Genomic DNA, 26,841 nt, shown 5'->3' with positions numbered 1-26,841 from the left:
ATTACTACCTCGTCAACCAGCCTACTGTAAGAAATTACACTCATTACTACCTTGTCAACCAGCCTACCGTAAGAAAGTACACTCATTACTACCTCGTCAACCAGCCTACTGTAAGAAATTACACTCATTACTACCTCGTCAACCAGCCTACCGTAAGAAATTACACTCATTACTACCTCGTCAACCAGCCTACCGTAAGAAATTACACTCATTACTACCTCGTCAACCAGCCTACCGTAAGAAATTACACTCATTACTACCTCGTCAACCAGCCTACTGTAAGAAATTACACTCATTACTACCTCGTCAACCAGCCTACTGTAAGAAATTACATTCATTACTACCTCGTCAACCAACCTACTGTAAGAAATTACACTCATTACTACCTCGTCAACCAGCCTACTGTAAGAAATTACACTCATTACTACCTCGTCAACCAACCTACTGTAAGAAATTACATTCATTACTACCTCGTCAACCAGCCTACCGTAAGAAATTACACTCATTACTACCTCGTCAACCAGCCTACCGTAAGAAATTACACTCATTACTACCTCGTCAACCAGCCTACTGTAAGAAATTACACTCATTACTACCTCGTCAACCAGCCTACTGTAAGAAATTACACTCATTACTACCTCGTCAAACCAGCCTACTGTAAGAAATTACACTCATTAATCGTAATACCTCGTCAACCAGCCTACTGCAATTAACACTGATTACTACCTCGTCAACCAGCCTACAGCAAAGCCCAAACCACACCAGTTGCAACAAAACCGTTTTAAGGTCAACCACACCAATGCAACTTCTTCAGATTTCGCTAATTTTTGTTTTTGCCAAAAGTGCCCTTTTAGGGAATTTGAACCCCTGCCTATCTAACATTGTCTGCACGTCCCTGCTTGATAATGTACAGTATAGTTTAATGTACAGTATGGTTAACACTCCGATTGCCCGGGGTTATTTAATCCATTAAATCATAGCGCCCAATCGATTTATAGCAACGGAGCACTTTCACCGACGGACCGGAAGTTATACCGGATGTGGCTGGGGCAGCTAAATGTAGCCAAAACACTCTAAAGGCGATCGACAACAACGGGAGGCATGATTAAATCTAACGCGACTAGACACAGGATCTTTTCTTAGAAGTGGACGGGATGATTTAGATCGAGAGTTATTAACGTTTTAAGATTTTCGTTGTCGTAGGCTAATAGGGGGGGGGGCATATTTTTTTCTGTTTTTGTAAAAAAAAGAAATTAGTGGACAGACAGTACGGGGGGACATTTTCAATGACGTCCCACTGTTACGCAACATCGAGGATTGCGCAACAGGCGCTCCTAGGCTGTGGAGCGATGCGATCGGTTTTCATATCAATAAACTTCGTCTTTTGGATAAAACTTCGTCCTGGGAGCTGGGTGTTACTAATAGAAAGGACGGTGAACTTCGTCCTGGGCGATTGGGGTGTTAATGTACAGTATAGTTTAATGTACAGTATGGTTAATGTACAGTATGGTTAATGTACAGCATAGTTTAATGTACAGTATGGTTAATGTACAGCATAGTTTAATGTACAGTATGGTTAATGTACAGCATAGTTTAATGTACAGTATGGTTAATGTACAGCATAGTTTAATGTACAGTATAGTTTAATGTACAGTATGGTTAATGTACAGCATAGTTTAATGTACAGTATGGTTAATGTACAGCATAGTTTAATGTACAGTATGGTTAATGTACAGTATGGTTAATGTACAGCATAGTTTAATGTACAGTATGGTTAATGTACAGCATAGTTTAATGTACAGTATGGTTAATGTACAGCATAGTTTAATGTACAGTATAGTTTAATGTACAGTATGGTTAATGTACAGTATGGTTAATGTACAGTATAGTTTAATGTACAGTATGGTTAATGTACAGTATAGTTTAATGTACAGTATGGTTAATGTACAGCATAGTTTAATGTACAGTATGGTTAATGTACAGTATGGTTAATGTACAGTATGGTTAATGTACAGTATAGTTTAATGTACAGTATGGTTAATGTACAGTATGGTTAATGTACAGTATAGTTTAATGTACAGTATGGTTAATGTACAGCATAGTTTAATGTACAGTATGGTTAATGTACAGTATAGTTTAATGTACAGTATGGTTAATGTACAGCATAGTTTAATGTACAGTATGGTTAATGTACAGTATAGTTTAATGTACAGTATGGTTAATGTACAGTATAGTTTAATGTACAGTATGGTTAATGTACAGTATGGTTAATGTACAGTATGGTTAATGTACAGTATAGTTTAATGTACAGTATGGTTAATGTACAGTATGGTTAATGTACAGTATGGTTAATGTACAGTATGGTTTAATGTACAGTATGGTTTAATGTACAGTATGGTTAATGTACAGTATAGTTTAATGTACAGTATGGTTAATGTACAGCATAGTTTAATGTACAGTATGGTTAATGTACAGTATAGTTTAATGTACAGTATGGTTAATGTACAGTATAGTTTAATGTACAGTATGGTTAATGTACAGTATAGTTTAATGTACAGTATGGTTAATGTACAGTATGGTTAATGTACAGTATGGTTAATGTACAGTATAGTTTAATGTACAGTATGGTTAATGTACAGTATAGTTTAATGTACAGTATGGTTAATGTACAGCATAGTTTAATGTACAGTATGGTTAATGTACAGTATAGTTTAATGTACAGTATGGTTAATGTACAGCATAGTTTAATGTACAGTATGGTTAATGTACAGTATAGTTTAATGTACAGTATGGTTAATGTACAGTATGTTTAATGTACAGTATGGTTAATGTACAGTATAGTTAATGTACAGTATAGTTTAATGTACAGTATGGTTAATGTACAGTATGGTTAATGTACAGTATGGTTAATGTACAGTATAGTTTAATGTACAGTATGGTTAATGTACAGTATGGTTAATGTACAGCATAGTTTAATGTACAGTATGGTTAATGTACAGTATAGTTTAATGTACAGTATGGTTAATGTACAGCATAGTTTAATGTACAGTATGGTTAATGTACAGTATAGTTTAATGTACAGTATAGTTTAATGTACAGCATAGGTTAATGTACAGTATGGTTAATGTACAGTATGGTTAATGTACAGTATGGTTAATGTACAGTATGGTTAATGTACAGTATAGTTTAATGTACAGTATGGTTAATGTACAGCATAGTTTAATGTACAGTATAGTTTAATGTACAGTATAGTTTAATGTACAGTATGGTTAATGTACAGTATAGTTTAATGTACAGTATAGTTTAATGTACAGTATGGTTAATGTACAGTATGGTTAATGTACAGTATGGTTAATGTACAGTATGGTTCATGTACAGTATGGTTAATGTACAGTATGGTTAATGTACAGTATGGTTAATGTACAGTATAGTTTAATGTACAGTATGGTTAATGTACAGCATAGTTTAATGTACAGTATAGTTTCATGTACAGTATGGTTAATGTACAGTATGGTTAATGTACAGTATAGTTTAATGTACAGTATGGTTAATGTACAGTATGGTTAATGTACAGTATGTACAGTATGGTTAATGTACAGTATAGTTTAATGTACAGTATGGTTAATGTACAGTATGGTTATGGTTCATGCACGTCGTGTGGTTTTTCCAGATGCTGGAGGAGCGCGCCCACAAAGTGCGCGTGGCGGCGGGGAGCGGCCTCCGGGCCGACGTGTGGAGGGAGTTCACGCGGCGCTTCGGGAGGATCGGTGTCCGCGAAGGCTACGGCCTGACGGAGGCCAGCATCGGGTTCCTCAACTACACCGACGAGGTGGGGCCCATCGGGAGGGCCAGCTACTTCAACAAGGTGAGTCTAACGAGGTGGGGCCCATCGGGAGGGCCAGCTACTTCAACAGGGTGAGTCTAACGAGGTGGGGCCCATCGGGAGGGCCCGCTACTTCAACAGGGTGAGTCTAACGAGGTGGGGCCCATCGGGAGGGCCCGCTACTTCAACAGGGTGAGTCTAACGAGGTGGGGCCCATCGGGAGGGCCCGCTACTTCAACAGGGTGAGTCTAACGAGGTGGGGCCCATCGGGAGGGCCCGCTACTTCAACAGGGTGAGTCTAACGAGGTGGGGCCCATCGGGAGGGCCCGCTACTTCAACAGGGTGAGTCTAACGAGGTGGGGCCCATCGGGAGGGCCCGCTACTTCAACAGGGTGAGTCTAACGAGGTGGGGCCCATCGGGAGGGCCCGTTACTTCAACAAGGTGAGTGTAACGAGGTGGGGCCCATCGGGAGGGCCCATTACTTCAACAAGATGAGGTGCGGCTGCCTAATTCTAGACTACGACGGTGACTATCCTTGGTAACGCCCCACCTGCCTCTGATTGGCCCCCCTCCTACTAGTAGTAAGAAGTGTTAGATGCCCGCAGGGCGGAGCATTCTTCTCACATTGTAATAAACCAAGAAACCAATTCAGCCAGCCAACAGCATAATGGTCTAATCATTAGACTACGGATCCACACCTCCCAGGTTTGAATCCTGCTGCTGCCACTATTTTTCCAACAACCGCCGACTAGTTTTTGCTGATAAAGTATAGTTTTAGACCACAACGGAGGAGCGCCCTCTCTAGCGAACTTGAGCCACGAGAGACAACACAGGGCACGCTAAAACGCACAAGTTGCCGTGTCCAACGTTGCGAAGTTCGCTAGAGCCGACTCACTCAGCCCCGTTCGAGTTGCGAGCCAATGCCAAGACCGAGCAATATTTATTTCCCACCACGGAGTAACCTCGCATCGGTGTCACCAGACTATCCACCTCGGAGGAAAGTCTGGTAAGACGGGCAGTGTCGGTAGGCCAATCAGAGGCAGGCAGGGCGTTACCAAGGCATAGTATTGAATCACACGGTGGGGCCCATCGGGGAAGAATCGGGAAAGAATTATCCTTTTTCTATCTATCTAAGACAGGGGTTCTCAACGTTTTTGGCCGGGGACCCCCGGAAATGCTTTGGCAATGTCTCGGGACCCCCGCCCCGCCCCCTCCCGACCCCCAATATAAATTGACTGCTACAATAACCTTAAACCATTTTGGGCGGGAACCCCTTTTGGTGTTTTAAGCATTGTAATAATTTAGCTATTGAAAAATAGCAGATCTACAAGCTCATAGCGCGCCACCGAGTGGCGCGCTACAAGCTTGTAGGTCTGCTATTTTAGAAAGATCGTGAAAATAAAATTTAAAAAATGTATTATTATTATTTATTTTTTTGAAAATAATTTGGGGACCCCCTAAAATAATTTGGCGACCCCCCGAGGGGTCGCGACCCACGGGTTGAGAACCCCTGATCTAAGACAGTGTTTGTTTCCTAAAAATCCATTGTAGACATGTTGTGAGCTACTTTCTTCCGTGCAGGTGATTATGACCTGACATTTGAATTTGAGGTTGCGCTGGGGTGTTAGCAGATCTACAAGCTCACAAGCATGACGTGTTGTGAGCTTGTAGATCGGCTATTTTCAGCATGCAACCAAGTGTAAAATCAGCCATTACGACGTCATCGCCTGCCAAAATACATTTTAGCTGACAAAGTAAACAGTAGATTTAGTCAACTATTAATAGACTAAAACTAAAACTTTTCAGTTGACTAAAATATGACTAAAACTATAACATTTCAGGTGACCTAAATTCAAAAGACTATTACTATAAATCAAAATGTGCTGTCAAAATCAACACTGCTTTACAGTTAATAATACGGTACTCTTGTTTTTTCCAGCTGAATATGCCTTTCGAGCTGTTGAGATGTGACGCAGAGACATATGAACCCGTCCGCACAGACACTGGAAGATGTGTGCCGTGTCAAAGAGGTGAAATAAATCATAGGCAGGTCAAACCACTGTTCATGTACGTTAACGTTAGGGTTGTCCCGATCCGACCACATGATCGGAAATCAGGGCAGATCACGCCATTTTCAAATGATCGGAATTGGATCGGGAGCAAAGAAAACGTAATCCCTAGTATCAATATTATAACAATATCATGATATTAGAGTGAATATTGTCTGTCATTTTGGATATTGTACTATTGTGATATGGCGTGTCATTTTTTTTATTTTTTAAATTTATCCCACGATTTTGTAACTAATTTTTCACCCCTGACCGAATAATTAACAGAAACCCCCAAAATGTGTCATTGTACATATGGCCCTATTTTTGTCAGTGTCCCTACTTCCACTACATTTGTCCCTAAACTTCTTTGCCTTTACTTACTATATTTTGAAAAACATCTTACAAAATATCTACATGGACACACACCACGAACGCCCGGGGGTATTTAGGACCACTAAATCAGAGCGCCCAGCGATTTGCAGCAACGGGGGGACATTTCGAGATGCACCAGGCGCCATCTTGGATGTAGCTGAAGTAGCTAGATGTGCCGTGGGATTTTTGGTCTCATCCACTAAAATGGGGGGGAACATTTTGGATGACGTCCCAACTGGAAATTACATTGAATGTTGCCCAACATGCACTTGTACTTTACTTGTAACGGAGAGTATTTCTACATTGCAGTATTGATACTTTTAACGTACGTTTTTTTTCCCACCACTATAGGAGAGACGGGCCTCCTGGTGGCGCCGCTGTCCTTCACCAACCAGTTCCTGGGCTACGCCGGCAACAAGACGCAGTCGGAGAAGAAGCTGCTCCGCGACGTGCTGCGCCAAGGAGACGTCTACTTCAACACCGGAGACCTCATGCTGCACGACCACCGTGACTTCCTCTACTTCAGGGACCGCCTCGGGGACACCTTCAGGTGACCGTTGTTGATTTTGAGTTACTGTAGTTAAGAGAGCCATTGAAAGGAGAGTTCTGCCAATGAGGCGGGGGGGGGGGGGGGCAGAAAACAGCCCGGTCACGTGGTTCGTGTAACTCGTTTGTCACTCTCTAAAGCCCATAGACTCCAATGCATTCCGTAAACTTCCGGTTCAGGCCCTTGTCACTCTTCGCCAATAGAAGTCAATGTAGAAGATTGGCCCCATGAAGTAAACAGAGTTGTCGTAACTCTCATCCATACTACTCTTGTTTTGCTCACAGTCTTTTGAGTAAAATTGAATCTGAAATGTTTTAGTTTTAGTCTAGTTTTAGTCGAATAAATCTACAGTTGATTTTGTCGACTAAAATGAATTTCGGGAGGCCTTGATGGCGTCGTAATGGTTGATTTTACACTTGGTTGTATGCTGAAAATGCAACCAAACATGAAATCACTTGTCTTTTAGTTCTACTGAATAATTTATTATTACTATTTGTTATTATTATATATTATATATATTTACTAGTTTTAGTCATCATACAGCTTAGTTTTTATTTAGTTTTTGTCAGTGGAAATAAAGGTAGTCGACGAACATTTTCCATCATAGTTTTAGTCGACGAAATCAACCCTACTTCAACCCGACTTTGTTGATTCTGATGGCAAATTTTCATTTAGTCATAGGCCTTTTTACGATTCCATTCATTTTTTTTTGCCAGGCCTTGATGGCGTAATGGCAGATTTTATACACTTTCATGCTGAAAATAGCCAGTCTACGAAAATAGAAGCCAATCTGCAACCAAACATAAAATGATTTGTCTTTTTAGTTCTACTGGATCACTTCTCCAATAGTCTCTCCCTAACATTTTTGTCGACAAAATTATTTGTTGACAAAATTGTCAATATATTTAGTCATAGATTTAGTTTTTATTTCGTTTTTTGTCTGTTTTCTGTCATAGCAGTGCATGTTCTTTTTGTGGGGTGCAGGCATTAGTTCCGACATGCTATTGGTCCGACTGTCATTAGAACGACAACCTACCTCAAACCCTAACCTAACCATAACCGCAAGCACGTGAGCAGCGCATGTTCGCCAACATTAACGCATGTTCGCCAATCTTAATCCGGTAGTCAACCATAATGCGTGTTTGCCAACCTTAATCCGATCGTTGTTTCCGCATGTCGGTCCTATGCTGTGTCGGATAAGCGTGCGCACCCCCCTTTTGTGCTCATATATGGAGATCTCTTTTTCTGTCTGTCCTTTTTGTCTGTCCTTTTTGGGTACCCTGATGTCATCGGTATACTGCATGCCCATATATGGGCTTTCCCGTATAAGATCTTGTGAACTCTTCGCCGAACGTTCGCCCCGAGAATAAGGGACTCTATAGCATATACTTGATGTTTGACCACTTGAACACCAGCATCCCTATCCTGGGGGTGGGGTTGGTGAAGAGAGTTGGTGTAGAAAGAACTCAAGTACAGTGGAACTCAGCTCTGTTTTACTAAGCATAGCGGATCAAACTGAAGTGACATTGATAGATTCCAATATTATCAAAGTATTCCGAGGCACCCCTGGACGTGTGTCACGGCACCCACCTTGAGAAATCCTGGTCTAGGGGTTCATAATGGAGGCCTTGGCAGGGCTGAAACACTGCCCTAATTTGGAGTCATACGTCACATCATACATCACAGATATATCATAAACGGACTGCATTTATACCTCCAAAAGCGTTTTACCACACATCGACGCTCAGGCCTGAGAGAAGCACACAGAAATTCAGCCCTAAAGACAACAGCCAGAGATATCGCCAAAGGAGCAAAGAAGCCTGCAGAAAAAAAACACCTACACACAAACGTAGCCATGGAAAGCCGAGGACTGCACTCCCAGCAGCAGGACAGCGTGGTGCCGCTGGCGGGCCCCGGCCCGCAGGGCGCGCATGGCGTCCGGGACACGCTGCGCGGCGGCTTCGCCGGCAGCGTCCAGACCCAGCTGCTCCCCGCCCACGCGCTGGAGCTGCCCGAGAAGAACTTCCAGCTGAACCGCGACCGCCTCCGCCTGGCCACGCTGCGCAGCGAGCAGGGCCTCCACGCGCCGCTGCGGCTGCAGATGGAGCTCCGGGCGACGGGGCAGGTAGGGCAACGCCTGGCCTTTCTGCCCAGCTCCCACGTGGCGTGCGACACGCTCCGCGGGATGGACGAGAGTATCGGCTTCGAGGACATCCTCAACGACCCGGAGCAGAGCGAGTGGATGGGCGACCCGCATAGGATGGTGGAGCACAAGCTGGGGCTGTTGTGATGGACGTTGTTGGACCGATGTGCACGCACGCACGCACACACACACACACACACACACACACACACACACACACACACACACACACACACACACACACACACACAAACTACACATACAGTCTTATCGTTCTTGAACCCTCATAATGAAATCTATACAGATGTGCCATTTGAGAACTCATGCCATTGGCAAGACAGTGAGTGGATTGTCAGTAAATTGTCAGAACATTGTCAGTGAGAAAGGAGGGAATTTGCAATAGTGTTATGTTATGTCAATGCTATTCAGATTTGAAAAGTGACACAGAGAAGAATTAGCAAGGCTAAACAGTTAAAAAGAACTGTGGGAAAACAAATACTTTCAGAAAAAATGCAGGAAAAGTATATGAAAGCCTGAAGTGTTGGAATAGCACGTCATTCTGCATGGCCGCGGACCACCATATGCATGCATTTTTGCCAGGGACCCTACCAGAAGAGAAGATGTACAAGCTTGCAGCAGTGAGCTTGTAGATCTTCTATTTTCGAATAGCCAAAACCAAGGCCCGTTTTCCACCGTTGAACCAGTTCAGTTCTTTTCCCGCCTAACATTGAACCAGTTCACAGTGTTTCCACTGGAAATGAATTGATTCAGAACCCTAAAGTTGGTTCGGAACTGGAACCAAAGAAATGTCGCCGGTTCCGTGGAAGAACAAAGGTTCCAAGAATCTAGAATGGAACCAGTTATTTTGGTGGAAAAGGGAAGGACGGACCCGCACAGGATGACGTGGCACAAGCTGCGTCTGTTGTCAAACACTGAAACCGGTAGTTCTCAACCTTTTTTTAAAGGGATTGTGACATTTAAAAAAACGTTTTTCTTTAGGTTTTCTGAGCTCAATTGCACCCAAAAAAACTGAACTTTTAACATTCAGTAGATTTTCTGTGGTCTGGGGTTTTCAGGCTCAAACAAGTGCTCTGATTTTCCTGCTGTTTGTGATGTCACAGCCTGCAAATCCCATATATGTTAACACGAGGCCTGCCGGGAACATAGGAATTTTAAAACGTAGAATCTTGTGGCCTGCCACAAACGGAAAAGCCGTTTTAACAGCGATGTATTAATTAATGCATGTTTTAATACGATCGTATCGAAATCTACCGTCAGTTAGCTTTGTTATGCTTCTGACACAATGGGCGCGGCCATTTTGAAAATGCGCGCGCATCCACTTACATTGCCGGCTCTGGTTTCAGACGGCTTTATCTCACAGAAGCGACATTGCAGAGGACGCTTTGTCCCAGACAAGCGTTTTCAACGGCCTGTAGCAGGCGCTGTGATACTCGCGGTCAGCTTTTTCCACCGCCGAGCGAGACAACAACAACCGGTCATGATACCACACACAGCAGCTTTTCACAGGAACAATGCGATTACGGATATTTGGATCTTCAAAGTAAGTGTTACGCGCGATAAAACCTTGGCAATACGCAATCGAGGGATTAATGAATGGCGGCAGGCAGACGGTTAATAGGATTTGCCAGCAGATGTCACTGTTTTCACTGTTTTTGCCTGTTTCCATTGCAGCTCAAAAGGCTTCCAAACCACAGAAAGTCTACTGAATGTTCAAAGTTCAGGTTTTTTGGGTGTATTTAAGGTCATAAAACATAAAAGAAACGAAAAATAAATGAAAATGAATGCCATGAAACATTTAACCATTAGACCAGATTCTACAAACGTCTTTTAAATCCCGTAGTCACGTATGTTTCTATGTCAGTGGTGTTCAAACTGATGATATGTATTTGGCTGCAAATCTCAAAATCCCCCCCAAAAAGGTAAGATTTGAGTTAAAAATGTTCATTTGGAAAGAATATATTCAAAGATTTGCATACATTTTCACAATTTTTCCAAAGATAGCAGATCTACAAGCTTGTACCGTGGCTTGTAGGTCTGATATTTTTCAATATAATGGTTAAAGTGGTTAAAAGCTAAAGTGACTATTTTTTACACTGTTATGAATCACTTGAACCCTTGCAACCCAATTCTCAGGTGGACTATTGTTGGCAAAAAGGTTTGGCGGAGAGAAGAGGTTCTCAACCCTTTTCATATCAAGGTCCATTATTTATTCGGTATTTGAGCTACAGACCACCATTTGATAAAAATGGTAAATGGTAAATGGTGCATTTATATAGCGCCTTTATCCAAGGCGCTTTACAGAGATTGTGCATTACATTCACCCATTCACACACACATTCATACACCGATAGCAGCGGAAACCATGCAAGGCACCAACTAGCACATCGGGAGCAATTAGGGGTTCAGTGTCTTGCTCAAGGACACTTCGACAGTAACTCTGGGGGAGCCCGGGTTCGAACTGGCAACCTTACGGTTACCATCCAGGCACTCTACCCCTGAGCCACCGCCGCCTTGATGAGATTTAGCCTCTCAGACCCAAAACTTTGATTTTTTTTGTTGTCGTTGGATAACATTGTGTACACACTTTCATGCTGTATTGATGTGGTACCATTGAGGGAGATACAGTAAAAGGCAAACGTTGATCAAAATAACAATTCTTCTACATTCTCTAATTGTGTAGATAATTTGACTCGTAATGGTAGCCTGGTAAACCGCTCCCCCTTGAACAAAATATGTCTAGGGGAGGGCTTTACCAGTCTACCGTAAGGGTCCATTTGGTTACCAACTCTCCATTATTTAGCTGGGGACCACATGGAACCCCCTCAAGGACCACTGGTTGAAAACCATTGGTGTAGAGGGAATTCAAAGAGCGGACCAAGTACAGAGCCAAAGGTCAAGTTTACTAAGTATTAAGTGGTTAAATGTCTGAAATGGCTTTTTCCAGCGCTGTATCAGCCCGTGTGAGTGTCCAGCGCTGTATCAGCCCGTGTGAGTGTCCAGCGCTGTATCAGCCCGTGTGAGTGTCCAGCGCTGTATCAGCCCGTGCGAGTTTGCCCAGTCTGTGTCGGCCTGTAGCCTCCTTTCTATCCAGTGCTGTATTGGCCTGTGGCCTGTAGCCTCCTGTCTGTCCAGTGCTGTATTGGCCTGTAGCGGCCTGTATCAGCCTGTAGCCTCCTGTCTATCCAGTGCTGTTTTGGCCTGTAGCCTGTATCAGCCTTTAGCCTCCTGTCTATCCAGTGCTGTTTTGGCCTGTATCCTGTATCAGCCTTTAGCCTCCTGTCTGTCCAGTGCTGTATTGACCCGTATCAGCCTGTATCAGCCTCCTGTGTGAGTTTGTCCAGCACCTGGAGTGGGGTCAGAGAACACGTCAGCGTGATCCTCTTCTCTCGGGAGCGGCTGCCCTTGTCCACGCACACGTCACTCCTCCTCACGCCTAGCACCTCGGCCAGGTACCTGACCAGCTCCACGTTGGCCTGCCCGCCCACGGGGGGCGCCGCTACGGAGACCCCCACCGCCTCCGGCGACACGTGCATGACGGCGGTGCGCTTGGCGCCGGGCGTCGCACGCACGGACACGGCGAGAGCTCCGCTCTTGTCGTCTCGCGCCACCGGTCCGGCGGGCGTGGGGGGAATTGATGACGTTGTTACGACGCTGGCTTTCTGTCCACCTTTGGGCGTTTTGTCTTTTTTGGGCATTTTCTTGTGTTTTCTGGAGAGAGGTGCCCCCTGCTCTGGTTGGTGGAAGTGGGAGTCGCCGATGGGGACAATTTAAGTGAGGTTTGCCAATCCGTCTTTGAAGAGCTGGACAATGGGTTTAATTCCTCTCTGAATTAAATAATGCAAAAGAGAACATTAAAGTCATGATTTCTGAACCCACTAGATATGTCACAGATGTCTGACGTCATAGACGTCTGATATCATACATACTGTATGTATGATGTCACACAGTCACAGATATCTGATGACACAGGCTGGTCACATGAAGTCAGAGATCTACATTGGAGCCACACCGTTTCTATGTGGATCCCAAGATCCATAGAAAATCAAACCAGCACATTTTGATTTCAGTGTTGATTTTGATTTAGTTTAGTCATAGTCTTTTGAATAAAATAAAATTTAGTTTTTTGTCATAATTTAGTCATCTGAAATGTTTCAGCCCTGTACATTTCAGCCATTTGAAAATACCCAATCTACAATCTCACACTGTGACACATTGTTGTGGGCTTGCCATTTTCAAAAGATGTGTATATTTGAAAAGGAGACATTCTATAATGAGTACTTCCCACTTTTGGTACTTTAGGTACATTTTGATGCCAACACTTTTGTACTTTCACTTCAACTACATTTCGAATTCCGGACATCTTCTACATTGCAGTATTGATACCTTTATACTGAGGGGGAGAACGTCTCCACCACAGAGGTGGTGATGGTGTGTCACTGTTGTTGACAGGTGGAAGGGGAGAATGTGTCCAGTTGTCCACTACAGAGCGGTGGTGATAGTGTGTTGTTGACAGGTGGAAGGGGGAGAACGTCTCCACCGCAGAGGTGATATTGGTGTGTTCACGATGTTGCAGTTACCTTCACACCACTGGTTGTTGTTGTTAACACATTGAGAGCCCACGCAAAACTGCCAAGACATCTTGGGCTATGCACGTGCGGTAATACCCAGGACGTCCACAGACGTTTTGGGCACAAAATGTGTTAACAGTTGGAAGGGGGAGAATGTGTCCACCACAGAGGTGGTGATTGATAGATAATTTTGGAGTTTGGTGGATGGAATTGTCAATTTCCCTTTTGCCCAGACCGTGTTCATATTTTGTCATCTTGCCCTTTGGTCATCAGTTTTATCATCAGCCTACTGCCTGTTTACTCTGGGTTGTTCTCCTTATCCTATTTATGTCATGTCACCATCCACGTGCCTAATCATCTCAGCCCTATATTATCCTTTATATTATTTTATCATATATATTATGGGTTGCCGGACGCCAAGTTAAGATTCACTGTCTGTCCCCAGTCAAAAGTCACCATACTGTAGTGTGCTGTTTTGATTTTAGGTTACATGCAGCTGCTTCGATATCAGTGTGGCCTTGGGGCCTAGTGAGAGAGAGCATTTCTCTCTGTAAAGAGTTCACAGCTAGCCGGGAAAGAAATGTTATCTTCAGGTTGCCATAGCAACGCCAGCCTCAGTGCTTTCCCGGTCTATGGCCCTCCATGACGGAACTAAGGAAGCTGTCACAATATCAGTCTCATCATCCATGTGCTGGTCCAATGAGCGCTTGACAACCAGTGCCAGCGCGGTATAGTGCGGAAATGAAATATCTATTAAGCCAATGAGGGTGTATCAACAACTGACGTATTCTACAGTATTAATGCCTGTGAAATGAATTGTTCGAGAGAGACTACCCTGTGCCTTTTGGTGGTACAGGGGAGAGTTATTTGGCTGTATGTGAGTATCATTCTGTCTCTCAGATCTGGAAAATGAATTAACTAAAACCACAATGTTCTGACTCGACAATCATTCTTCTGGTGGACTCATCTTTTTTATTGGGTACTTAAAAGGTATTTTTCTAAAAGAGTATTTCCTGCTTAAAGTAATCCTGTTAAAGCTAATTGTTAACTTGGTCATCTACCATTGTCAGAGGCTCTCTGCCTAGTTGTGGTGCTGAGTATTTATCAGTACTTTTGAGTACTTCCTTAAGAGTATTTTTTATAGTTTTAGCTCTGTGAAGCTCAATAATTCAGATATACAGTCCTTTATCATTAATTGTCCCTTCTGCATTTTATATGCAACTAATTGGCCTTCCCTTATCTGTTATCTTGACAATTAATGTATCAAATTGGTCTTCAAGCCTTATAATTGGTTTTATCTTAATTATAATTCCATCAGTGATGGTGTGTTGTTGTTGTTGACAGGTGGAAGGGGGAGAACGTGTCCACCACAGAGGTGTCTGAGGCTCTGAGCAGTGTGGACTTCATCCAGGACGTCAATGTTTACGGAGTGACCGTCCCAGGTCTGTACCCCTGCCTAAGCCTAACCCTAACCCCCCTAAAATGTGTTTTGGCAGGCCTTGATGGTGTCATAATGCCTGATTTTATCCTTGTATTGGTTGCATGATGTAAATAGTCGATCTACATTAATTATGTCTCCAAACTGTGTGGACAGGATATGAAGGTCGAGCAGGCATGGCGGCCGTGGTTTTGAAAGCAGACCACGCACTGGACGGCGGGAAGCTCTACCGGAATTTAGTGAGAACACTGCCTGCCTACGCCTGGCCCCGCTTCCTTAGGATACAGGTATGAATAACCCTACACCTGCTGACCCTGGTTCGTTAGGATACAGGTATGACTAACCCTACACCTGGCCTTGGTTCCTTAGGATACAGGTATGACTATAACCCTACACCTGGCCCTGGTTCCTTAGGATACAGGTATGACTATAACCCTACACCTGGCCCTGGTTCCTAAGGATACAGGTATAAACTAGAAATGCACTCTGTCGAGGTGCCAACTTGCGCCTTGCGCACAAGTATGCCATCTAGAGCCTACGGAATGCGTTTGTGAGCGTGTTCTCTTCTTCCGCGTCATCAGTGCCCATACCCTGGGTGGGGTTGGCAAAAGGGCCTTTCTGTGTTCCCTGACTTCCCTCACAAAAACATGCAGTAATCCTGGTCTCTAAACTGCCTCTCCCTGGCCAGCCGCGGCGCATGATGGAGGGGAAAGGAACTGGTTGGAATAACGTGTTCCTTCCACGCGTTATACGTCCTACCGGGGAAACTTCCCCCCCTGTCAGGTGAAAAGAAGTGGCTTGGACTCCTCATGCATTGAAGGAAGCATGAGGTCGTTCACAAAATATAGCAATTCCACACTTATTTTAACAAAAACATAACAATATCCCTGGCTTTCCTTGAAGCATCAGTCTTTGTCCGAATGTGTTTTGCGGGTCAGGAGTCTCTGGACGTGACGGAGACCTACAAGCAGCGGAAGCAGACGCTGGTCCAGGAGGGATTCCACCCCGGCTCCGTCCGCGGCCCTCTCTACTTCCTGGACACGTCCCGGAAGGACTACATTTCCCTAACACCACCTGTGTACCACGACATCATCAACGCACAGGTCAAACTGTAGCCGTCCCGGTGTCACTCTATCTGTGACGGCGACCTCACGTCCTCATCCGAAATACCATACTAAACGTACTATTCTTTTTGTTAGTTATGTGTGAGACTTTTTAGTGTGTTTCTACTCGATAGTACGTGAAATTATGTATTATTATGTATGCAACAGTGGATGCTACCCAAGGCAAAAAAGAAAGAAAGACCCATCCGCCATCTCTGGTTTACGTCCAGTATCTGCGTGAAGTGGGCGGACGCCTTTTTAGGAGACCGACCGGAAGCAGGTTGGAGTCTATTCATTCCAATGGGAGAGTGAACGTGAACACAGTTTCTGAATCATTCTTAAGCTCCACGGTCACCAAACTAAATATTTGACCCAATAATTTATCGACATTTCTCAATACACTCCCATGGGATCTAGCACCAGTAACCATAGGACGTTCGTTCGCGAGATCTGCCGCCAGACACCGGCATTTGTTTTACAGTTTCGCCTCTAGTGGCTCCAATCGGGATGGCGGATCTTAATAAATGAACAGTCTTTGACACTATGCTGCTATTCTAGACCGCTAGGCCATTGCCCGCCTCTACGCTGCTATATGAATGTCCCACAATGCAACACGGTAGCTGCGACCACAACGACATTCCAGAATTGACATGGGGGACATCGACCAAACCTCCGTCGTAACGTCAATTATGCTTGTATTAAACAGTTAGTTAGTTTGTTGAAATGTATGACGTCCTGTAAACGTTCATCTGCTACTGTACACACGCCACAGTGCAGTGTTGATTTTGACGACTAAAAACTGATGATTTTTTTTTCGTCGACTACCTTTTGTCACCTACGAAAACTAAATAGAAACTAAGCTATGATGACTAAAACTAATACTAAATATATTGACAATTCCGTCAACAAATAACTAGACTAAAAAGTTAGAAAGCGACTAGTGGAGAAGAAATCCAGAACTAACAACTAGAACTAAGACAAATCATTTTGTGTGGTTGCGCTCTGGTGTTAAGCTTGTTGTGAGCTATTTTTAGCATGCAGCCAACTGTAAAATCAGGCATTACTACAAAATATTTTTTCTCAACAAAATCAACAATCTTATGATATTTAGTCGAGTAAAACTAGACTAAAACTAAAACTTTCCATAAGATTAAAACTAAATAACATTTTATTCAAAAGTACCTCTGCTTTGTCACAAGATGGGGCACTTTCTTAACATGTGGTCTCATTAGCATGTCTGAAGTTCAATGCTGAGCATTTACAAGCCTCTTATTACAAGTGGCTTTTCTGTTTGTTATTTTTTTTATCTTGGCTGGAAATAGCAGCAGATTCCGCAAACCGGATGCCAGGGTGCATACGCTCAAAGGTATGTTGAGCAATAGGATATTGATTAGTATGTAGAATATGGATCATTTGGATGCAACCAAACATTATACTGTATGTCCGATCCACATTTTTAAAAATTATTGTATTATTAAAAGGAAAAATAATCCTTTTCTACAGCCTTCTGTCCGTATATTTGCTGCTGTCGAGTAGAAACCTTTTATGTCCAAAAGAGTTACTTTTCCCAGACTGTGTTTTTGGTCAAAACAAGCTTTTTTCCACGGCCCCTAACTCATGAACCAATGGCTGCGGTTGATTTCTTTATTTATCTGGCGTTCCTTTGGCTCCCACATGTGCCTTTGTTTACATGGTGGACACATTGTGGGTCCATCGTCAGACAAAAGTTAAACAAGCTGAAAACACTGGCACTGGCAGGGGAATTAAATAATTAATACCTGGCACTCAAAGAGATTTATGAACAAACATTTTAAACAAAAAGTTTAAATATGGCCTTAACAAGGTGTTTTCCCGACAGCAACGAAATACGCTTTTACTCCAATGTTTACAAACGACATAAACCAATCAATGTCTCTAGCATAAAAAAAATGCATCAAATGCAGTTTAATGTCGTATTCCAAATTCATCAGGTTGTAATTATAAAGACAGACCTTTATACAAATTAACTCTTAACATTTCTGTCTAGATGAAAGATATATTCTCTTAACTTAATTATTTTCTTTATTTAATACCTCCAGATTAGCTATCATAGTATAAACACAATTAATGGTTCTGGACTGGGGGTCTTGGCTCCAGGGGCTCTAGGGGGGTCCCCAAGAAAAAAATACTAATAATACAAATATATATATATCAATTTGGAAATAGACGATCTACAAGCTTGGACATCAAGCTGTTTTAATTTTTACATTTTTTTATCTTGACATTTTGTGAAAAATGTTGGACAGATTTTTAACAAATCTTCTCTCATTGGGGGCTCCTCGCACAAAACCGTTTCAGATGGTGGTTCGCCACCAAATACATATCAATCTGGGGGTCCTCCATATGAAAATGTTTGCGAACCACTGCTGTAGATTATTTTAATTATTATTATTAATAATAATCATAATAGAAGCAGGTTAGAAAGATTTTATTGTAAAGGTGAACATTCTGCTTTACAGATTCATGTTTTTTTTACATGTGACTTTTCTCTTTTAACATTGATGCACCAGCACGAAGCACAAACTATCAAGCATTCATTCCTCCAAACAAAATGTACTTTTTAAGTCTGATGTACTGTATAATTGTTTCCATTATTTCAATTGTAAAATAGAATCTATATGACATAAATGTCAGTCTTTTGTAAGTCTTAACATTTCTTAAATAAAGTGAATGTATCCAGACGTGTGTGTGTCTCTTCTCGGATAAAACCGCCCACCTGTTTCTTTTTTGGTTTTTTTCGGGTTGCGTTACAATGGACAGGTGAAAAATGCAGGCTCAGTGACAACGTAGTATACAGCGGTATTGAAAAATAGCAGATCTACAAGCTCGTGCATGTACTGTAGCTCTTCTATTTTTAGAAAAATCGTGAAAACGTGTGCAAATCTTTTGAATATATATATTCTTACCCAGCGAACGTTTTTTAACTCAAATCAAATTTGCTTCTGCGGGGGTCACTGGAACAAAATATTTTCAGATGTCCGCGGACAAATTCAGATAATTGACATGAGAGGCATTGACATGATGAAGGTTTGAGCACCACTGATTGGTTTTTCAGAAAACTAATCAGATAATTTTGTAGAATTGGGTCCTCATCCTCATGAGTTCCATCACATTTAAAACCGTTTCTGGAACCGGTTTTCATCACACTGTCGGAGCTGGTTATGTGGACTTCACGTATCTGCTATATACAATTACAATACCAGCGGTTCTCAAACTTCATTTCATGAACCACCATATGGTCCATATCACATCTTCTACAACATCTACAGTACAAGCTCATAACGCCTCACAACGAGGCTTGTATTTTTACAACATTTTGGAACCGAGTCAAACTAAATGTAATACCTCAACTCCTACAATTCCAAGTGCTTGTTAGGGTGGGGACTGGGTCCCCATGCACCCCACTGGATCCCCAGTTCAAATATGATTATTTATATATTCGCAATTATTTTTGAGTGGTGCAACCACTACTATACAGAGCTTTGTGTGTCTCTGACTGTGTCTCTGGCTGTGTCCCTGTGTCACTGGCTGTGTGTCTCTGTCCCTGGCTTGGTCCGTGTCCCTGGCTGTGTCCGTGTCCCTGGCTGTGTCCGTGTCACTGGCTGTGTCCCTGTGTCTCTGGCTGTGTCCCTGTGTCACTGGCTGTGTCCGTGTCACTGGCTGTGTCCCTGTGTCACTGGCTGTGTCCCTGTGTCTCTGGCTGTGTCCCCCTGTCCCTGGCTGTGTCCGTGTCACTGGCTGTGTCCCTGTGTCTCTGGCTGTGTCCCTGTGTCACTGGCTGTGTCCCCCTGTCCCTGGCTGTGTCCGTGTCACTGGCTGTGTCCCTGTGTCACTGGCTGTGTCGTGTATGTCCGTGTCCCTGGCTGTGTCCCCCTGTCCCTGGCTGTGTCCCTGTGTCACTGGCTGTGTCCCCCTGTCCCTGGCTGTGTCCCTGTGTCACTGGCTGTGTCCCCCTGTCCCTGGCTGTGTCCCCCTGTCCCTGGCTGTGTCCCCCTGTCCCTGGCTGTGTCCGTGTCACTGGCTGTGTCCGTGTCACTGGCTGTGTCGTGTATGTCCGTGTCCCTGGCTGTGTCCCCCTGTCCGTGGCTGTGTCCCTGTGTCCCTGGCTGTGTCCCTGTGTCCCTGGCTGTGTCCGAGCATGAAAATAGCGTTTGGTTGGTTTTCATCACCAAGTGTCACTGTTGTGCAGCCTAACACACACACACACATTAACTGTATATACATGATGATGATTTTGGGTGTGACAGTACAGTAGAGGGACCTCCTGGCGACCCCCACACGGTAACTCTGTCATTTCTCAACCGTTTCGGACGTGGGCTTGTTCCTGTGGGTCTGGAAGTTCCGGGGACCCCCTGGGGACCCCCACATGGAGTTGCACCACTCACTTCACACGGATGTGATTTTTGCATAATCGCTAATTGTTTCCATGTTGAAAAATGTCCATACATTTAAAAAAAAAAATCAAAAATAGCAGATCTGTAACAGAAGCTGTAACATGTTATAAGCTTGTAGTTCAACTATTTCCAGTGCTAAGCTGCTCCCACAGTGATGAGTCAATGAGGTCACTCCTCCCCAGCTGGGTGAACGCTGCTGGAATGCACTATTGGAACCTAACTAAGTACATTTACTTAAGTACTGTACTTAAGTACAATTTTGAGGTATTTGTACTTGAGTATTTACAATTTACAATACTTTTCTACTCCACTACATCTCAGATCCAAATATTGTACTTTTACTCAACTACATTCATTTGAAAACTTTTAGTTACTAGTTACTAGTTTGTAGATTTCGATTACTATTACAAAACTTACGTTTAACCATTTCAGCCCTATATACATTTAGACCATTTGAAAATAGCCGATCTACAAGCTCACAATGCGTCGCATTGTAGATCTGCTGTTTTCAAAGGATTTGTATACATTTGAAAACTTTAAATGGGACATTCTGCTTAGTGAGTACTTTCTACTTTTAAGTACATTTGAATACCAATACGTTTGTACTTTTACTCAAGTACATTTTTAATTCAGGACATTTACACACAGAGTATTTCAATATTGCAGTATATACTTCAGTATATACTTCTACTTAAGTGAAAGATGTGAGTACTACTCCACCACTGCTGGAATTGTAATGTCAGACCGGTCAGTCCTGTGGCTCTGGTCGGTGTGACAGACGGGACGGACCGGTCCGCTAGGGTGCCACTGCCCTGGCTGCACAGAAGCGCAGGCAGTGTTCATTCACTTTCAGTCATAGTCTTTTGAATAAAACTTCCATTTAGTTTTAGTCACATTCTAGTCATCTGAAATGTTTTAGTTTTTGTGACAGTCTAGTTTTAGTCAGAGATTTTAGTCGACTAAATCTACATTTGATTTAGTCGACTAAAATGTATTTTGGCGGGCCGTGATGGCGTCTCATTGGCTGATTTGTACACAGCGCTCACAAAGGGCGTCACACTGCGACGTGTTGTGAGCTTGTAGATCTGCTATTTTCAGCATGCAACCAAGCATAAAAATGACTTGTCTTTTAGTTCTCCTGGATCTCTTCTCCACTAGTGCCTTCGTAACATTTTAGTCTAGTTTTATTTATTTATTTTTACAAAATTGTCAGTATATTTAGTCTTAGTCATCAATAGCTTAGTTTTTATTTTGTTTTCGTCAGTGGAAAAAGGTAGTTTTAGTAGACTAAATCAACACTGCCGCCTCAACGTACTAATGACATTGAACACATTAAGACCTTTTACAAATGATTTTATTTTAATTTTTCCCCCCAAAAATAGCAGATACAAGCTCGTAGCGTGTCTTTTGAATAGCTAAAGTATAAAATAATTTGGTAAAAGTTTGAATCTATAATGACACAGATGCTTTCCCGGTTTCGATGTGTTAAGTTAAGTGATTAATTTATTCCTGCACCCTCAAAGAGTTTCTCATGAAAACATTTGAGCTGAAGATTGTAATCGAGTCGACTGAAAGAAGTGTGGAAGAACTGAACATGTACTAATTGTACTACCAAGTAGGCTAATAGATCAATGTCTAGTCGAGGTTAAGTGAAGAACTGAACATGTACTAATTGTACTACCAAGTAGGCTAAAAGATCAATGTCTAGTCGAGGTTAAGTGAAGCCACAACAACAGCTTTGTTTGTTCATTCAGGATCTCCCATGATAATCATTAGCACGTGAATGGCAGCTAGCAAACAGGAACAAAGTGCACTTTCTTTTTTTGTCCAAAAGTACACAGGAATAGTTGGTCCAGTTGGTCCAGAGCCTAGTAAGTGTTCACCGCATGAACCCTAGCATCACTTTTCTGGGGGGTGGGGGCATTTACAGAAAATAGCAGACTTCTAAGCTCAGCTATTTTCGGCGATGGCAGGCCCGGCGCCACGGGGGTGCTACAGTACTCACCTTTTCGGTGGTTAGTGAAAACAGAGAGAAGTGTCGGGGGGTGGGGGGCACTGACCTCATCAAACCCTGCATAGCCATACATGGAGAAGACTGGATCATCACCTAGATCTGCATATATGGAGCCGGCCAGCAACTCTACATCTGACCTCAAACCCTTAGATCTCCATATATGGAGCTGACCTGTTCTGACATTCCATATGTTGATCCATCCCCACCGTCCTTCCTCTTCGATGTCTCCCTTTTGACTGATACCTGTCCAACAGGCCCGAAAATTAAGGCCCAGCCCTACCTGGGCCCTCATCAAACCCTGTACACTCAAGACACTTCTCCCGCTGCTACCCTCATATATGGAGCTGCTCCTGACCTGTTCTGACATTCCATTATGTTGATCTGACCTCATCAGACCCTGTACACTCAAGACACTCTCCATATATGGCCAGTACAGAATCCATTCCATATGTTGATCTGACCCCCCCATGCCAAAGCGCCAGCCCAGCAGTCTGCTGTCACCCAGGCGAACGCGTGCACGCGACCTCGCCGCTTCTCGCCCTCAGGGCGTCTTGCTGGTTTTACTCAAGTACATTTTGAATTCCGGACTTTCTCTTATATCGAAGTACTGCAGCATTAGGCCTCACTCACACCTTTCGATCTAGCATACAACATTGATGCATGCTTGTTGTATGAATGTTGTGAGTGTCATGGCCGCCCCCATGCATTTCCAATGGAAGTCACATGGTTTGAGGACTACATTTTGGACTACAAGCTGTTGTATGGCTTTCGGCTGTGTTTCGACTGCCCCCCTCCCCCTCATACAACACAAATGTTGTGTCAAACCATGTGACTCCCATTGGAAATGCATTGGGGCAAGCTGTGTCACACCCTTTGTATACAACAAGCATACATCAATCTGTTGCGACCGTGTGAGTGAGGCATTAAAACAATTGAGTACTTTTTCCACCACTGGTGGTCGCCTTATCACCTAAAACTGGAGTATGTGTGGTACAGTATGTCACAAAAGACTGACGTCATTGATGTATGATGTAATAACTGTCTGGTGTCATAGATGTCTGAGGAATGAGTGTGGTAGGCCACGTCCCATAGATATACCAGCAGTCCACATACTGCAAAGATGTTTCTTCCAGGAAGGAAGGGGGGGGAAACACCAACTCACTTAGAGTTAGTTGGACGGACGGACGGACGGACGGACGGACGGACGGACGGGGGAATTGTTGGAAATATGATGGAGGCTTTTCGAGTTGTCTGCTCACCTATCTGTTTTCACCTATCTCTTCTCCTCTCTCTTCGCTTGTTCTCTCTCAGCTGTGAGGTCCGAGTCCTCTCAGCTCTGAGGTCCGAGTTCACGTCTCAGACTTCCTCCACAAACACATGAAGAGGAGCCACAGTGACCTCCACTGCCAGATGTTAAGTGGTCAGGGGTAGAGCGGCCGGATGTTCCCAGTTCGATCCCGGGCTCCCCCAGAGTTAGTGTTGAAGTTCCGTGAGCAAGACTCTGAATCCCCAATTGCTCCTGATGTGCAGGTTGGTGCCTTGCCATTGGTGTGTGTGTGTGCGTGTGTGTGTGTGTGTTAATCTTGTTTTTTTTGAGTGGTGCAAACCACTCCAACAACTGGCTTTGTACCCGTGTACCCGTGTTTGTTCGTACCAAAAAACGAGCATGGTTGCTATGGTTAGCAACCAAAAAAATCACACCCGTGTGAACTGAGTGGTGTAAGGTTTTATATAGCATGATCAGCTGTGGTCTGACGTAATGTCTAACGTAATGAAATAAGGTAAGGTATTATGTAGCCTGATCAGCTCTGATCTGACGTAATGAAATCACACCCGGATGTGATTTCACAACTGGCTTTTTCTGTGCAGAGAAAATGACCATGGTTGCTACGGTCATCCAGTTCACCCGGGTGTGATTTAATTACGTCAGAAATTATTTTGAACATAGCAACCATGCTCATTTTTTTCTGCACACAAAAGCCAGTTGTAGGAGTGGTTTACACCACTCAAAAACGAGCATGGTTGCTATGGTTAGTATGTGACGTCACTGACATCACAGATATCACGTCAGAGTGAATCAATCTCTATATAATCAATCTTTATAGTTATTCCTATAGTTGCACCACTCAGTTCACACGGGTGTGATTTTATTTTTTTTAAACAATCTGCCTAACGATGATGTCACTGTAAGATGGATTTCTGAACTGCCCACAGCCCTCCTCTGAGACACAGAGTAGGAAATAGATTGTGCTATTTTATCATTGTGGACAAATTATATGAAGATAGAAGTGGTGAAGTCGTCCTTTAAATGATATGATAGGTCCTTGGGAAAAAGAAGTTATTATTTAATTAGATCATCATCATCACCACCATCATCAAACCTCAGGTGTCCTATATCTGCTTGCTCTATAGTAGGCTAAAGGCTACAACCCTTCTATCTGAGCACATCAAGACCATCTCTCATCCTCCCTCTATAGTAGGCTAAAGGCTACAACCCTTCTATCTGAGCACATCAAGACCATCTCTCATCCTCCCTCTATAGTAGGCTAAAGGCTACAACCCTTCTATCTGAGCACATCAAGACCATCTCTTCTCTATAGTAGGCTAAAGGCTACAACCCTTCTATCTGAGCACATCAAGACCATCTCTTCTTCACAAAGAATCCTCCCCCTATTTAGCAGAACAGTCACATGACAGACAGCCCGACCCGCGGTTCACGTCACGCACACGCGCGCGCGCGCACACACACACACACACACACACACACACACACACACACACACACACACACACACACACACACACACACACACACACACACACACACACACACACACACACACACACACACACACACACACGACCACCAGTAACTAAGTACATTTACTTAAGACTGAACTTAAGTACACTTTTGAGGTCTTTGTACTTTACTTTAGCATTTCCAATTTCCAATACTTTCACTTCTCAATAATACGCTTTGTTTTATAACTTTTACCACACCGGTTTGATGTTACATGATCGCCCTGCCCTGATCTGATTTTCATCAGAATCAAGACGTTTTTTTGCTGTTGTTTTTTACTCCATTACAATTATTTGAAAACGTGTTACTATTTTTGAGATTTTAATTTTCATTAGAAAACATACATTAACCACTTCAACCCTATACATTTCAAAATTTGAAAAAATAGCAGATCTACAAGCTCACATTAATGCGATGCGATGCATTGTGAGCTTGTAGGTCAGATCATATGTTGATCTGACCTCATCAAACCCTGTACACTCAAGACATGCTCCTTATATGGCCAGTACAGAATTCATTCCATGTTGATCATGCCAAAGCGCCTGCAGCACTCGCCCTGCAGCAATCTGCCGTTAACGAGGCGGATGCGTGCACGCTTCTCGCCCTCAGGCATCTTACTGGTACTGTAGGCCTATAGAGAGTATGTGCGTGACATCATCAAACCAGGAAGTTATGCAGGAACGCCTACTGAGTGGCAAAAAACTACTTTCTGGCCTTGACAGCCCATACATCCAAACAGAAAAGTCATATCTGATTGCATTAAATAACGTTAAACAATGTTAAACTCACTTTGCATGTTGCTTTGCCACTCGATGTGCCATTCACTTTAAGCATGTGCATACCCTCTATTGTGTGTTTCCCAAACCTTTCAGGTCGAGACCCGAAAGAGAGATTAGGCCCTAGATCTTGCGCCACCCCTTATCCCTAAACTTATTTGCCATGTTTTACTATTTTAAAACATTTTAAAATAGTACAAATAGCTGATCTACAAGCTAACAACGTGATTGGCTAGTTGAACTATTTTTAAATGTTTTAAAATAGTAAAAAATGGCAAATAAGGGGTAAGGGGTAGCGCAAGATGGAGCCCTAGATGTTTGCCCGGGACCCAAACTGGTGAAAATAGCAGATCTACAAGCTCACAACGCGTCACTTTGTGCCGCGTTATGAGCTTGACACCGGCTTTTTTCACTATACAGTATATAGCCTACCTGTACTACAAACATTTGTTTTCTAATGTATGGAATTTCTTAGATTTTTCTTTGATTTCTTCATGAAAATGACTGAGAACGTGCTGCCACATATAGTTAACATCTAAATAAAACTCACCCACAAAAGTTCTGCCATGAAAAGGGTAGGCTAGCCTTTTTATATTAGGCTACTCAAAAATGAAGGCTTAAGCATGTGACAATTAGATGCTTTTTAATGTTTTGAAATAATAATAATTAAAAACCAAATGTGGGAAATAAAAATAATAAAAGGGACCCATAAAAATGTGTCCGCGACCGCGACCCACACCCGACCCACTGT

The 26,841-nt window shown here is 43.1% G+C and overlaps 2 protein-coding genes across 2 annotated transcripts in view; both read left to right on the top strand.

Moving 5' to 3' along the window:
- Window positions 1-18,787, top strand: part of LOC306939690 (long-chain fatty acid transport protein 6) — a 30,614-nt gene extending 11,827 nt beyond the window's left edge. The window contains exons 7-12 of the mRNA XM_079524363.1: window positions 3,671-3,865; window positions 5,764-5,854; window positions 6,599-6,797; window positions 14,871-14,968; window positions 15,121-15,251; window positions 15,903-18,787. Of these exons, the coding sequence (XP_079380489.1) occupies window positions 3,671-3,865; window positions 5,764-5,854; window positions 6,599-6,797; window positions 14,871-14,968; window positions 15,121-15,251; window positions 15,903-16,079 (891 nt within the window). The 3' untranslated portion in view covers window positions 16,080-18,787. The remainder of the gene's footprint in view (window positions 1-3,670; window positions 3,866-5,763; window positions 5,855-6,598; window positions 6,798-14,870; window positions 14,969-15,120; window positions 15,252-15,902) is intronic.
- Window positions 8,650-9,084, top strand: LOC306939692 (proteasome maturation protein-like; the record flags this gene model as incomplete). Its single annotated transcript, XM_079524365.1, has 1 exon — window positions 8,650-9,084. One exon carries the CDS (start codon window positions 8,650-8,652, stop codon window positions 9,082-9,084), a length of 435 nt encoding a protein of 144 aa, XP_079380491.1.
- Window positions 18,788-26,841: the final 8,054 nt, after the last annotated feature.

The sequence above is a fragment of the Electrona antarctica genome, assembly GCF_951216825.1.
Source record: "Electrona antarctica genome assembly, chromosome: 16".
Lineage (NCBI taxonomy): Eukaryota > Metazoa > Chordata > Actinopteri > Myctophiformes > Myctophidae > Electrona > Electrona antarctica.
Note: the sequence above shows the minus strand (reverse complement) of the source record. Positions and strands in the feature narration are given on the sequence as shown.